The sequence below is a fragment of the Hemibagrus wyckioides genome, linkage group LG29 (assembly GCF_019097595.1).
Source record: "Hemibagrus wyckioides isolate EC202008001 linkage group LG29, SWU_Hwy_1.0, whole genome shotgun sequence".
In the NCBI taxonomy this organism is placed as follows: Eukaryota; Metazoa; Chordata; class Actinopteri; order Siluriformes; family Bagridae; genus Hemibagrus; species Hemibagrus wyckioides.
This window is the reverse complement of record NC_080738.1, coordinates 5,797,203-5,811,908: the sequence shown is the minus strand read 5'-3', so window position 1 is coordinate 5,811,908 and position 14,706 is coordinate 5,797,203. Positions and strand designations below refer to the sequence as shown.

Here is a 14,706-nt window from a genome sequence, read left to right as displayed (position 1 = left end):
TTGTTGTGCAGTGTTGACTGCTTTTATTTTGGAGCCTATTTTCCCATTCAGGTTTGTTCCAGGGAAAGAAATACCAGAACAGAAAAAATATTAAAGTGTCAGTGTCCCACAATTAATTCCTTGCTTGGTTCCTGTAGCTGCCTTTTATCTATGAATTAGTGTTGTAAAGCATAAGTTTAGAACAATTTACTGAACAATCTATGGATTCATTAAGACTGTTGTTTGTTAAGGATCCTGCAGACATGCGTTTTCAGACTGATTTCAGATTTCTGCAGGAGTTATGAAGCTCCTTGGCTCCTTAGCTAAATCTTAACTGTGATTTCTTGTAGGTGTATCAGTGTATACTGCATATGCGTGGTGTAGCTGAAGATGGTGACTAATACATTTGGCATCAGCATGAATGTCAGTGGCTATGCGTCAAAAATTTTTTACGGCTTCTGAGTAGCATGACAAAGAAATGTTCCTCTTGTGGTCAGACGATCGCTATTCCTGGAAATGGTGTAAGCCAAACTGATAAAAGCGCTAGTGTGAAGCTGTGGGGGTGTTGGTGATGTTCAAGGCCCTCAGTAGTGCTGGAGCTGAGACAAGGGTGGAACCCGAAAGCTTCTCTTGGTGTGGCCAGAGTGGGGAGAGTCTTCTTAGTTGTCTCACTGCTTCACCTCTTCAGCACCCTGGTGGGAGTTCTGTGAGGGGTGCTGGATGTTGTTTCACTGACTGCACCAATGATCTGCTGTCACAATTATCATGTAATAAACATAATTATTATGTTATAAAAGTTATATCAACAATTTTATGTGGTGAGCTGTGGCAAGGACAGAAAGGAAATGGATGAGCACCTCAAGTGGGAAGCCATTTGTGTTCGATCACATGTATGTCTATAAAGTAAAACAAATAATAACACCCCCCCCCTTTTAAAACAAACTGAGTAAGGCTAAACTGGATCATTTTTTTTACAATTATATATTTATATATGTATTTTTTAGGAGTTACTGCACATAACACATCTCACTCAGATGCAGGCATTTATCAAAATGAGGACAATGTGAAAATCTCAGAAACAGAAGAAACGGGTAACCTGCAAAATCAGATACAACACAGACACACACAACACTATTTTTTTTTAACAGGAAGTAGTAACAGTAGCTTTGCATCAGGCAGTATCTCACAACTACATCATTTACTTTATTGTTAAATAATATATTAGTAGGAATGTAAAAAAACAGTGACTTGCAAAATGCATGTATAGATGTATGTTTCATGTAATTGAAAGGTGAAGGAAGAATAAACAGCAGCCTTGTGATTAACAGTCAGTTGTGAGAGTTGAGAGCTAAGCACAGGAAAATTTTATGAGCCAATTAACACTTCCCTTTAAAAGAACACTTCCCCTTTCCTATTTTGGGCTGTTCTTTCAGGAGAGTAATTTTAGACTTTTTATTTTCTAGGAAACAGATATTGTCTAAGAAACCTCAGCAAACCTCTGCAACACAAACACACTTTTCAGTTTTGTGAGATGCTGAGTTCAACTTGCTACTTAAACATCACATTCAAAACACAGATGCTTGTCTACAAAGTAAAAAAGGAACCACCATCTTACCTCAAAGCTCTGTGATGGAAACATTTATATGTTGTATAACTGATGTACTGAGAAAGTAGAATATAGATTTGTTATGCCATGGCCAGAACAGAGGGTGCAACTAACCAAGGTCAACAGATAGTGTCGGAATGACGAAAGAAAAAATAAAAGTAGCTGAGAAAGACAAAAGTAAGTAGCCAATGAATGTTTTTGTTACCTTATAAGAGTTAGATCCTTTTCCCTAAATCAAAAAGATGTTTGTAAAAACTGTGCGTAATGTATGATCAAAGCCCGTTCTCTGAGATTTCTCGGAGAGCATTGGGTCCTGTTGCGAAGCACTACAATAAAACTTTAACCATTTTTTTACTCTTGCCCATACCTACCAGTGTGCTATTTTCTCAGGTCTTCTACTACAAGCTAGCAATGTTGGCAGAATTCCCCGCCTGAGGGTTGGCTACAGGAATTCCTGGAAAGGCATACTGCAGGTGCCTTGGAGGCTGTTAACTTCACCTCGACCGCATGATTGACTCTAAGCATGGGAGAACTCAGGAGTAGACTTGGATCTGTTGACAGGTTTGGAACCTGAATAGGCACCTTGTGCAAGGCAAGACCTAAAAAAGCATGGCACTACTCTTGGATTAGGTGTAAAGTTATTATTCGTTTCCCTTAGGTCTGATTTGCAGGAAACACCGTTGCAAAATCTAGACTTTCTAGAGAACATAAAACAGACCATAACTGTGTAGGATATGCTGTAGTCACACAACATGAGTTAGTGAAATCTGAGCCCTTACCCAAACACCTCTCTGAACAAACAGCAGAGCTGATTTCCTTAACAGACAGTCCCTGTCACTTTAAACAGACAGTGGATATGCTTTTGGATTAGTACATGATTTTGGCATCTTGTGGAAACATATAGGTGCCCTTACTTCTTCAGGTAAATCAATAACGCACAAAGGCCTGAATCATATTACCAAAATCTATTGTAGATGTAAATTTGAAGCAAATATGGGAAAATTATTCCATTTAACAGGCTAATAGCAAAGCAGATGCAACAGCAGCCACAGTCACGCAAGAATCCTCTGTGTGCAAAAAAACTGTGTATTTTGGAGACATGTACTCCCATAGCTGACCTTGAAGATCTTCAGATGCAATCCACAAAAGAAGAAAGAGCAACATGATGAAAAGCAGGATGTTGGGTAAGAAACGGGGTTTGGTATGTTAAAATCTCTCAGAGTGCTCACCCACAATCATGCGGGTCATTTGAACATTTCCAATTGGATTTCATAGAGTTAACACCCAATGAAGGGAAAAGATATTGCTTAGTGATTGTTTATATGTTACTCAAAGTGGATGGAGGCCTTTCCAACTTCAAAACAAGATGCTGAACAAGATGCTGGTGCTGTGGAATGAACTTCCCTTAGATGTCCAAACAGCTGTGTCACTAATACAGTAACTTAATAATTTAGTTGCCTAATAGCATGCTTGATAATTTAATCTGATTTCACCATCAGGAATAATAAAGTTCTACTGACACACTGGAGAATTATGTCAAAGAAAAATGTCAAATTGAAAGTACAGGGACCACTAACAAACGATAATGCTCTTGCAATGTGATTGACTGACTGGATAAAGGATGTTCCTAATAAAGTGACAGTCATAGTATACATGTGTGAATATGAATCAAGTGTGTATGGAAACCATCTTAGAATTCAGGGGATCTGATACACCTCTGGTGGTTGGAGGGAACATGTAACTGTCACATTTGTAAAACAATCAATCAAACAAACAAACAAAAAGACAAGATGTAACCTGGTGTAGAAGACTTTTGAGGGAAAAGCCTAGTGTAGTACCTGCTGTAGTACCCCTTTGAGAGAACTCAACTCTTTATCATGACTGATGCTATGGTATTGCAACGCCAATACCAATGCCGTCACACACCAGGAGATGTCTGTCCCAGAGGTCATGAAAGGGCATAAATGAGTGGGGAGCAAAGCACCAGTAGCCCTGTAAGACCTAGGACCCAGGAGTGGGGTCAATGTCCAGGTTATAGAACCTGATAAGTATTTGTGGAGAGGTCCAAGCCCCACAGCACAAATATGCTGGAGGGGAATGCCCCTAGCCAGAGTGCTGGACAAGGCAATGCATATAGTGGAGTGAGCCATAATCCACAGAGGCTAGGCCACTGGCATAATGTCTATTTGAAGATAGGCATCCTTCAGTATTATCATTGCAAACCAGTCTAAAGACCTGGTCTGTGACAAATGACCTCGAGTGTTTGTATGTTTCATTCAATTTGGAGCATGTAGGTCCAAAATTGGGCATTGCCACCATCCTTCTAGGGAACCAAGAAAAGCCGGCTGTAAGGCCTGAAGCTGGGGAATATGCTCTATGGCTTTCTTATATGCAAGAGAAGTTTCTCCTGGAGGAATGAAGTTTTGTCTTTGCCAACAGTAGGCAGGACACCTTGAAAGAAGGCAGGAGGTGAACTGGATTCTGTAGCCTTTTCCCACAGTATTCAGTAACCACTGGAACACACCTGGCAGAAGCTTCCATGCTGCGAGGTGGTCTGAGAGAGGTGTTAGAATCTTGCAGTTCTCACCTTGCCTGGTGCCTAGAAACAGTGAACTGGCAAGGGCTAAGCCAGGAGGTGGTGCCTGCCCCAGTTTACGTATTTTGTCTGACAATTTAGATTATATTAATAAATGCCTGCAAATACCCCACCTGCATCTGGCGATTCATTATACACACACACACACACACAAACAAATGTATCATTTTAACATGGTACATGGTAGTTGTTTTGTCTTGAGAATAATATAAATCTTAGCAGGAATACCTAATTGATCTCAAATCATTTTACAGCCTCCATGTTCCCCTTTTGCTCCTTGATTTAGAATAATGTTAACTGTATCATGATCATTTCTCATATCTTGCATCAACAGTCATGTGTGAGTAGAGTGACTGATTCTTCTCAGATAAAATTAATAGTTAATTACAAGTTAAAATAAAAACATTACAGCTAGGTGTAATGTTCGGGTCCCCTCACCACGCAGGGCTCAAACCTGGATCTCCTTGGATACCGCATGCATCCGCATGCCATGAAGTCAGACCCATACACAGGATAAAAAAAGGAAACATACACACAAACAACATCAAACACCAAACAAAACAATGACTAACACCAACAGGCACAGAAGGGCTAATATACACTATATTGCCAAAAGTATTCGCTCACCTGCCTTGACTCGTATATGAACTTAAGTGGCATCCCATTCCTAATCCATAGGGTTCAATATGACGTCGGTCCACCCTTTGCAGCAATAACAGCTTCAACTCTTCTGGGAAGGCTGTCCACAAGGTTTAGGAGTGTGTTTATGGGAATTTTTGACCATTCTTCCAGAAGCGCATTTGTGAGGTCACACACTGATGTTGGACGAGAAGGCCTGGCTCTCAGTCTCCGCTCTAATTCATCCCAAAGGTGTTCTATCGGGTTGAGGTCAGGACTCTGTGCAGGCCAGTCAAGTTCATCCACACCAGACTCTGTCATCCATGTCTTTATGGACCTTGCTTTGTGCACTGGTGCACAGTCATGTTGGAAGAGGAAGGGGCCAGCTCCAAACTGTTCCCACAAAGCTGGGAGCATGGAATTGTCCAAAATGTCTTGGTATGCTGAAGCATTCAAAGTTCCTTTCACTGGAACTAAGGGGCCAAGCCCAGCTCCTGAAAAACAACCCCACACCATAATCCCCCCTCCACCAAACTTTACACAATGCAGTCAGACAAGTACCGTTCTCCTGGCAACCGCCAAACCCAGACTCGTCCATCAGATTGCCAGATGGAGAAGCGCGATTCGTCACTCCAGAGAACGCGTCTCCACTGCTCTAGAGTCCAGTGGTGGCGTGCTTTACACCACTGCATCCGACGCTTTGCATTGCACTTGGTGATGTATGGCTTGGATGCAGCTGCTCGGCCATGGAAACCCATTCCATGAAGCTCTCTGCGCACTGTTCTTGAGCTAATCTGAAGGCCACATGAAGTTTGGAGGTCTGTAGCGATTGACTCTGCAGAAAGTTGGCGACCTCTTCGCACTATGTGCCTCAGCATCTGCTGACCCCGCGCCGTCAGTTTACGTGGCCTACCACTTCGTGGCTGAGTTGCTGTCGTTCCCAAACACTTCCACGTTCTTATAATACAGCTGACAGTTGACTGTGGAATATTTAGGAGCGAGGAAATTTCACGACTGGATTTGTTGCACAGGTGGGATCCTATCACAGTTCCACACTGGAATTCACTGAGCTCCTAAGAGCGACCCATTCTTTCACAAATGTTTGTAAAAACAGTCTGCATGCCTAGGTGCTAGATTTTATACACCTGTGGCCATGAAAGTGATTGGAACACCTGATTCTGATTATTTGGATGGGTGAGGGAATACTTTTGGCAATATAGTGTATATAGGTCAGAACATCAAGGTAAATGTGGAACAGGTGACAAGGCAGGAAGGCAGAACAATAGGAGGGGTGTGGCACAAAGTACATGGGAAATACACACAACAAAGCAGGCTCTGAAGATTCACCTGCCAGCACCCCCTGCAGTGGTCTGGCAGGGAACTGTCCCAATGTTTCCTGACACGAGGATAAATGTTAAGTACATTTGGAAACAAATACTTTTGTACTTTAACTAGAAATTTTAAGTAGAAATTCAAACTGAGGCCATTTTAACTAGAGTATCTGTACTTTCACTTAAGTACAGGAGATTTGCCATTGCTTCTAGCACTTATCATCACTGGTTACAACAACCTGACTATAAAGAGAGGTCAGTTACAGAGGCTTTCCAAATCAGTTGAGTGATAACAATCTACAAAACTGCCACATATGTGAATGAAGATAATACATTATTCATATAAATTATTTGAATAATTTATTCAGTTTAGCTGCAACAATATCTGATAGAAAAAATGTACATTTCATACATTATTATTATTCTTCTCCTGGAAAGCTGTGACAGTATCTCTTACAATATTCAAACTTCTGCTTTGTATGTTTTAAACTGACTTGTGTTAAATCTTTTAATGCATCGTTATGGTTTATCAAGAAAAATTTGAAACCTAAACCTGTAATTTCCATTTGTTCCTCATTTTTGAGAGACCAGAAAACACCCAAGAAATCTACAGATCTGTTAATAATCTCTGAATAAGAAATATTTTTATTGTTATTATTATTATTATTATTATTATTATTATTATTATTATTATTATTATTATTATCCTGTTTTTTTTCTCTTATTTTATACCACAGCTATTTGCCAGAGATCGTGCTTTTTGTTTATTAATATTTAAAGAAAAACAGGTACTTTTTCCCCCATTTATAGTTATACTTATGCATTATGAAATATCCACAAAAGAACTTACTTCCTGTTAACTGTTCCTGTTTTCTGTTACTTATATTATAAGTATATACAGTCATAAACTGTTCCTTCCTTTTTTTTTATCATGAGTTTGGCTTTGTTCATTTCCTGGAACTGAACTTCTGATCGACTTAGACTGGATGAACATTTCCCTGTCGCACTACTCAATGTCCTGTAAGGATTTTGATGCCAAGGCACTAACTCTGATGGTGAAAAGAGTAACACTAAATATATTTTGAGTGATTTTTCATGACAGTACAAATTGTCAATGACATTTACAGATTGATTCAAACACAATGATGTTCATGCTTACACATCACTGCTGTAAAATCTATTCCATTTCCTGAAACAAAGCTGAATGAAAAAAAGCCTTGCTCCTTCTTCTCTATAGTCAGGGAGTTGAAACTTGTATATAACTGGTCTCTCTATAGTCAGTGTGTTGGAACTGGTTTGTAACTGGTCTCTCTATAGTCAAGGTTTGTAGCTGGTTGTTTTTTTTGTGCATTTGGGGAAAATACCCACATGCCAGCAAACAAATCCACAGACAAGTGCAGGCAGCAAGGAATGATGTAGTCTTGACGTACATTTCTTCTGTAACTTCCTCTGTAAGTGGAAGTTAGACACGCACACACACACATACAATTCTATGGTAGCTTGAGAATGAAACATTAAAGTTTTAAAGTTTTGAATTAAAGCTGATTTGTAAAAGGTGCTGGGTACAAGTTTGGGATAACTGACAAGGGCAGAATGGAGATGAGTAGTGGCATATTCACAGATGCCAGAGTTACCGAAGATAACAAATCACACTCAGATGCAGACTTTTATATGACTGAGGATGTGGAGACTCTCAGGATCTGGGAACCTGAGAAAACAGGTACAACACACACACACACACATACACATGTATCTTTTCATACTACTCACATCACTCTAAAAGACCTTGACTCTTGATTACACAAGCTGATTTTTTATATGAAGATCTCTGTCAATAGTTCACAAGTGTACATTTAGTTGCTCATTATAACTTTCACCTGTACATTTGTCTAAAACTGCTAACTGCTGTAATATACATTATAACACTGTTTCACTAATGTTCCATGACGTTAAATGTAATGCATGACAGATGTGCTAGCATTAATAAAAAATTGTAATGGTTGGAAAATTGCTGTGATACAAGAGGAATAAAACATTTTACTTTTACTGGGGTAGTAACAGTAGCAGTTGGAGTAGTTGTTAAATAATGTACATTAGTAGGAATGTACAAAAACGTTAACCAGCTACAGTGACATGCAAAATGCCCATACAGATGTATGCTTCATGTAATTCACAGTTGAAAGAAGAACATACAGATTTTTATGACCTCATTAACACCTTCCTTGAAAGCAAGATTTCCACTTTACTATTTTGGGCTGTTCTTTTAAGATGGTAATCAAGGCTCTTAGTAAAAGAATCATCAACTCAAACCTCAGCAAAACAATTAAATGCACTTTTCAGCTTTGGGAGATGCTGACCTCAGCTTCTTTCACTGCAAGATGCACATTGTATTAATAGAACCATGTGCAGATTCACAAGCAATGCTTTACCACACCCAAAGACACACAGCACCACATTCATTAACAAGTTAATCTATTAGAGAAATTATTCAAAATCAAACATTTCAATGTATCAAAGAAGTTCTCTCACACCACCCCACTGCTGCGCTTCTTTCACTGGCTCCAGGTAGCTGCACGAGTCAGATTCAAAACACTGATGCTTGTCTGCAAGGCAACCTCCAAAGCACCCTCTTATCTCATAGCTCTTATCACTACTCACATTGCACCATGCTCCATCAGATCGTCTAGCTATTTAAAATTTATTTCTGTATATTTAAAAAAGACTACTATATTTCCTCTCAACAGAGTTTTAGACTCACGGTGTCCTTAGTTTACAACTGAGTGAGTCAGCATTCATGTGTTCATTGATAGAGACTTTTGTATGTCACTCTGGATAAGGATGTCTGATCAAATGCAAATGTAAAATGAAATATGAAAAAATGATATGTCTCTGTTGCCATTCCCCATTAGGAAGAGAGACTACAAAGAGCAGATGTTACAGACTGACTGCAGTCTCTTTGCTGCTGCTGTGTGTTCTCCTGCTGACTGCCATCACAGTGCTGTGGATCAAATTCAACAATCTGAATAGAGAAAAAGACCAGTTACACACCAGTTACAACACCCTAAATAAAGAGAGAGACCAGTTACAGACCAGTTACAACTCCCTGACTACAGAGAAAGACCAGTTACAGACCAGTTACAACTCCCTGACTAAAGAGAGAGACCAGTTACAGACCAGTTACAACACCCTGACTAAAGAGAAAGACCAGTTACAGACCAGTTACAACTCCCTTACTAAAGAGAGAGACCAGTTACAGACCAGTTACAACACCGTGACAAAAGAGAAAGACCAGTTACAGACCAGTTACAACTCCCTTACTAAAGAGAGAGACCAGTTACAGACCAGTTACAACACCGTGACAAAAGAGAAAGACCAGTTACAGACCAGTTACAACTCCCTGACTATAGAGAGAGACCAGTTACAGACCAGTTACAACACCGTGACAAAAGAGAAAGACCAGTTACAGACCAGTTACAACTCCCTGACTAAAGAGAGAGACCAGTTACAGACCAGTTACAACACCGTGACAAAAGAGAAAGACCAGTTACAGACCAGTTACAACACCCTGACTAATGAGAGAGACCAGTTACAGACCAGTTACAACACCGTGACAAAAGAGAAAGACCAGTTACAGACCAGTTACAACTCCCTTATTAAAGAGAGAGACCAATTACAGACCAGTTACAACACCCTGACTAAAGAGAGAGCGAAGTTACAAAAGGATAAAGAGGAGCTCCAGAGATTTTCAAAACTGGGTGAATAATACTTACTTGAAAAGAGTACTTTTCAGTTACCTAATTGTTTCATTCCAAACATGTCTAAAAGCAGAACCATATAGCGTTTATACACTTTCTGTTACTTCATTGTTACTTTCTGTTATTTATGTAGAAAACTATTAACTTCTAACAAAAGATTACATTTGCATGAATGTACGGGGGTACTGCTGTGGCAATTAGAATTCAGGGAATTGTGACCTCTGGTGGTTGGTGGGGAAAAAAGGTGAAAAGAGCAACAATAGGGTTTAATATGCTAGAATTTTTGTAGAAAAATAATCACAGTGATGAAGTCTTTTCTAACCAGACTGATTGTATCTTTTTTTTTCTTCTTCTTCTTGAGACTTAACTATTTTTTCTTTACCATTTTCATTAAAATGGTTCGGGGTCCAGGATGGATATATTTCAGCTCCAGTGTTTACTACATTTCTAATAGAGCTAAGACCTGGACTGAGAGCAGACAGGACTGCAGAGGGAGAGGAGCAGACCTGGTGATCATAAACAACAAAGAGGAACAGGTGAGAGAGAGAGAGAGAGAGAGAGAGAGAGAGAGAGAGACTCTTATTTATTTTTATATTTTACTTCACCCCTGACAGGAGTTTATCAGTAAATTGCTGTGCAGCAGAAATGCTTGGATTGGTCTGAGTGACAGAGACACTGAGAAAGTGTGGAAGTGGGTGGATGATACACCGCTGACCACTGGGTAAGAGATCACTGAACTGAAAGTGACTGAGGTTCTCATGGTGATGAGTTACTGTCTTATTGAGAAACACAGCAGACCCTCTGATTCTCTCCATCAGGTATTGGGGACATGGCGAACCTAACAGTTATGCAGGAAATGAGGACTGTGTTTTAACCGGTGAAATGTCTGATCCCGTCTGGAACTGGGCTGATTATCCCTGTGATGATAAGTTTATTTGGATTTGTGAGAAGACAATCTTTAACTTATGAAAAAAATCTTTACATTTATCAGTTTAATTTACATTGTTATCTGTGAAGCTCAGTGCTTTGTACCTGACACATCCTCATTACTATTAATAAGCATCATGGTGTCACCTGTTTTTCAACTCCAGTTGGGTTTGTTTAGGAAATTGTACAGATTCTACGACTATGTAGGGTCATGTCGCTTCTGCATTATAGCCTGCCTTCTTTAAGAGTCTTCACAAAGTGTCAGTTTCACACCCACAATGATCACACTTGTACCAAGTTGCATGTGAAACAGGAAATAAAGTTTGAACATAACAGCAACTTAGTTCTTTCAGACCACCACTCTGAATTAAGTTTTAGACAATTATATATTGGTACAAGTGAGTTTATAAGGACTGGTAACTACATCAGTAAAAGATTAGGATTACTGTAAAGAGAAGAATGGAGATGAAGGAGGAGATTTATGCAAATGCAGAAGTTGCAGCAGACAATAGAACTGATTCCAGTGACAGTGAGCAATCGTATGAAGATGTTCATGTGAAAGAGGACAATTTACAGATCCAGAGGGCCAGAAGCTTCAAGCAGTCTGAGAGCTCAGGTAAAATAAAGTCTACTTCATTTCATTTACTGGTGTAAAATGTATTCCATCCGTTAAAAAAAGAAGTTCATCAGCAATATGTTAAATTGAACTAAATGCATTTGTTTAATCTTTTTAAAAGTCATGATGTTATTTAAACTGAACGCAACAACCACATAATCCCACACGGATACACACACAGACACAAATAGCATATGACTTTCACCTGCCCCTTGTTCTCCGTGCACGCACTCCCCTATTTATTCGCCACTTCTTCACCTGGTCTCACACGTAGACGCTGACTCACTAGCGATAGCATTAGCTATAGCCTAAAGCATTTCCATATATCTTTAACTCCGCTACCCCTTCCTTTCTGATCATTTTTCCATTGCCACATGCCTCCTTCCTCCGCGTGATCATCTCATCTTGGTTCCATCTGCCTCCATCCTCCAGTCGCCGTGTGTGCCAAGCTGAGTATTCCCCTCTTTCCTTTTCCACCCGTTTTCTGTGTTCCTCAATAAACATACCCCCTCCGGGGTTTAATTACTCCACTTGTCCCCGGTTTTTGTGACAGAAGACCAGACCGACAAGCAGCATGGAGTCTACATGCACTGACCCCATCCAACAGCTGGTCACCGTACTGTACCTGCACCACTACAGGAAACCACCGCGTCTCAAGCCTCTGCCGCTGCACAACCCTCCGCGACCGCGGTTAAGTTAGCTTGATATTGAGACATTAGACAGACATTCGGAAGCGGTAGTTTAGGGACCGTCGACAAATTTCTGTACGACTGAAAAAAAAACACTATTTCTTCAATAGCCTCTAGGTCATGTGACCCTGTGACCCCAAAGTAGTACCAAAATAATCTACTTGGACACCTCCACAGGGTACACCTCTTTGTATCCCAAAAAATCTCTTCTTTAATTTTTAATTTAATTTTTATCAAAAAAAAAAAACACTTTCTTCAATAGCTTCTAGGTCATGTGACCCCAATCTAGTACCAAAATAATCTACTTGGACACCTTCACAGGGTACACCTCTTTGTATCCCAAAAAATCTCTTCTTTTATTTTTAATTTAATTTCTATTTAAAAAAAAAAAAAACACTATTTCTTCAATAGCTTCTAGGTCATGTGACCCTGTGACCCAAATCTAGTACTAAAAAAATCTACTTGGACACCTCCACAAGGTACACCTCTTCTTATCCCAAAAAATGTCTTCATTGATTTTTATTCATTTGTTTATTTTCTTCATTTGTTTAACTCCTCTCTTCTTTAAATAAACAAGTCATTTCTTATCACGATTACACACCGTTTTTTATTGTAATTGCACAATAGTCTTCTTAAACACACAAGCAGTATTTCCATATTTTTTTTCTGGCTGTTTGAAGCTGCAAAGTGTCCATTCCCACACACTGTGCATGCATCCAGAAAGAAATGACACTCTGCTACAATGTACAGTAGTGAGTGTACAGCCTGTATAACAGTGCAAATTTGCTCTCCCCTCAAAAGAACTCAACACACAGCCATTAATGTCTAAACAAAAGTGACTACACAAGTGGAAATGTCCAAATTGGGCCCGTTCTTCACACGGTTTAACTTTAACATCACCTACCGCCCAGGGGCCAAGTACATTAAAGCAGATGCTCTTTCCCGCCTCTACTCTCTGGATGCTCCCTCCAAACAGCCCGAACCTATACTAACCCCTAGCATGCTGCTCTCTCCTATTCAGTGGGGATTGGAAGACAACATCGCTTCAGCCAGTGTCTCCGAGCCGACTCCCTCAGAATGTCCTCCCAACCTCACTTACATTCCATCGTCCCTCCGTCAATGTCTGATTCAGTCGGGTCACTCCTTCCTGGGTACTGGGCATCCTGGCATCAGTCAGACTCTCTCGCTCCTGCAGGAAAAGTACTGGTGGCCCGATCTGTCATCGGTTTTGACTGTCATCTGTCAAAACCCCTAGGCATCACCCATCCGGCAAACTGGTTCCATTACCCATTCCTCAACGCCCCTGGTCACACCTAGGAATAGACTTTGTCACAGATCTACCTGCCTCAGATGGTCACACCTGCATCCTGGTGGCAGTAGATTGGTTCTCTAAGGCTTGCTGCCTCATCCCTCTAGGCCTCCCCACAACCTTAGAGACCACCAAAAGTCTATTTCAACACCTGTTCTGGAACTTCGGAATACCAGAAAATCGTCTCGGACTGAGGACCCCAATTCGTGTCCTGAGTCTGGAAAGCCTTCTTCTGCTGCCTAGGTGTGACGATCAGCCTGACCTCTGGCTATCATCCTCAGTCCAACAGCCAGACTGAGTGGAAAATTCAAGAGGTCAGTAGATACTTGCATACCTTCTGCCATCACCAGCAAGACTCCTGGCACCGCTTCCTCCCATGGGCCGAGTATGCAAAGAACTCCCTTCACCAGACTACCACTGGTCTTACCCCCTTCCAGTGCATACTTGGTTGCCAGCCTCCACTTTTCCCCTGGTCAGATGAACGCTCCACGGTACCCTTCATCCAACACTGGTTCCAGGAGAGCAAGAGAGTCTGGAACTCTGCCCATCAGACGATGCAGCAGGCTGTGAAACGCCACAAACAACTGGCAGACATCCGCAGGTCCGACGCACCTCAGTATCAACCTGGACAAAAGGTCTGGCTGTCAACCCGGGACATCAGGTTGCATCTGCCCTGCAAGAAGCTCAGCCCCAAATTCATAGGGCAGAGTTTGGTGCTGCCACTCATCCCCCTCTCCCTATGGTGGTCAAGGACTCCTCTGTGTAAACGGTCCAGGAGATCCTGACATCCCGGTGTCGTGGTGGCCGTCTCGAATACCTCGTCGACTGGGAGGGGTATGGGCCGGAGGAAAGATCGTGGGTTCCCCGGGGGGACATCCTGGATCCCAATCTCCTCAAGGATTTCCACGCCCACCACCCAGAATGCCCAGCTCCGCGTAGTCAAGGTCGTCCACCATCCTTTCGCCAGCGCACTCACTCACCAGAATTTTAATTGAGTTCACCTGCACCTTGTTCTCCGTGAACGCACTCCCCTATTTATTCGCCACTTCTTCACCTCTTCCTCGTCTGGTCTCACACGTAGATGCTGACTCACTAGTGATAGGATTAGCTATAGCCTAAAGCATTTCCGTATATCTTTAACTCCGCTATCCCTTCCTTTCTGATCATTTATCCATCGCCACATACTGTACCTCCTTCCTCCGCGTGGTCATCTCATCTTGGTTCCATCTCCCTCAATCCTCCAGTCGCTGTGTGTGCCAAGCTGAGTATTCCCCTCTTTC

The 14,706-nt window shown here is 41.2% G+C and overlaps 1 protein-coding gene across 1 annotated transcript; it reads left to right on the top strand.

The window, feature by feature from the left end:
• Window positions 1-7,667: 7,667 nt before the first annotated feature.
• Window positions 7,668-11,081, top strand: LOC131349233 (C-type lectin domain family 4 member E-like). Its single transcript, XM_058384755.1, has 5 exons — window positions 7,668-7,850; window positions 9,040-9,432; window positions 10,297-10,421; window positions 10,500-10,606; window positions 10,704-11,081. The coding sequence occupies exons 1-5, from the start codon at window positions 7,724-7,726 to the stop codon at window positions 10,852-10,854; spliced, it is 903 nt and encodes a 300-aa protein (XP_058240738.1). The 5' UTR covers window positions 7,668-7,723; the 3' UTR covers window positions 10,855-11,081.
• The last annotated feature ends 3,625 nt before the right edge of the window (window positions 11,082-14,706 follow it).

Excerpts from the sequence above, each read along its gene's own strand:
- LOC131349233 (XM_058384755.1), top strand. The coding sequence starts at position 7,724 with ATGGAGATGAGTAGTGGCATATTCACAGATGCCAGAGTTACCGAAGAT. Across the intron at positions 9,433-10,296 it reads GAAAGACCAGTTACAGACCA|GATGGATATATTTCAGCTCC; the intron begins GTTACAACTCCC and ends TTCGGGGTCCAG. Across the intron at positions 10,607-10,703 it reads GATACACCGCTGACCACTGG|GTATTGGGGACATGGCGAAC; the intron begins GTAAGAGATCAC and ends TCTCTCCATCAG.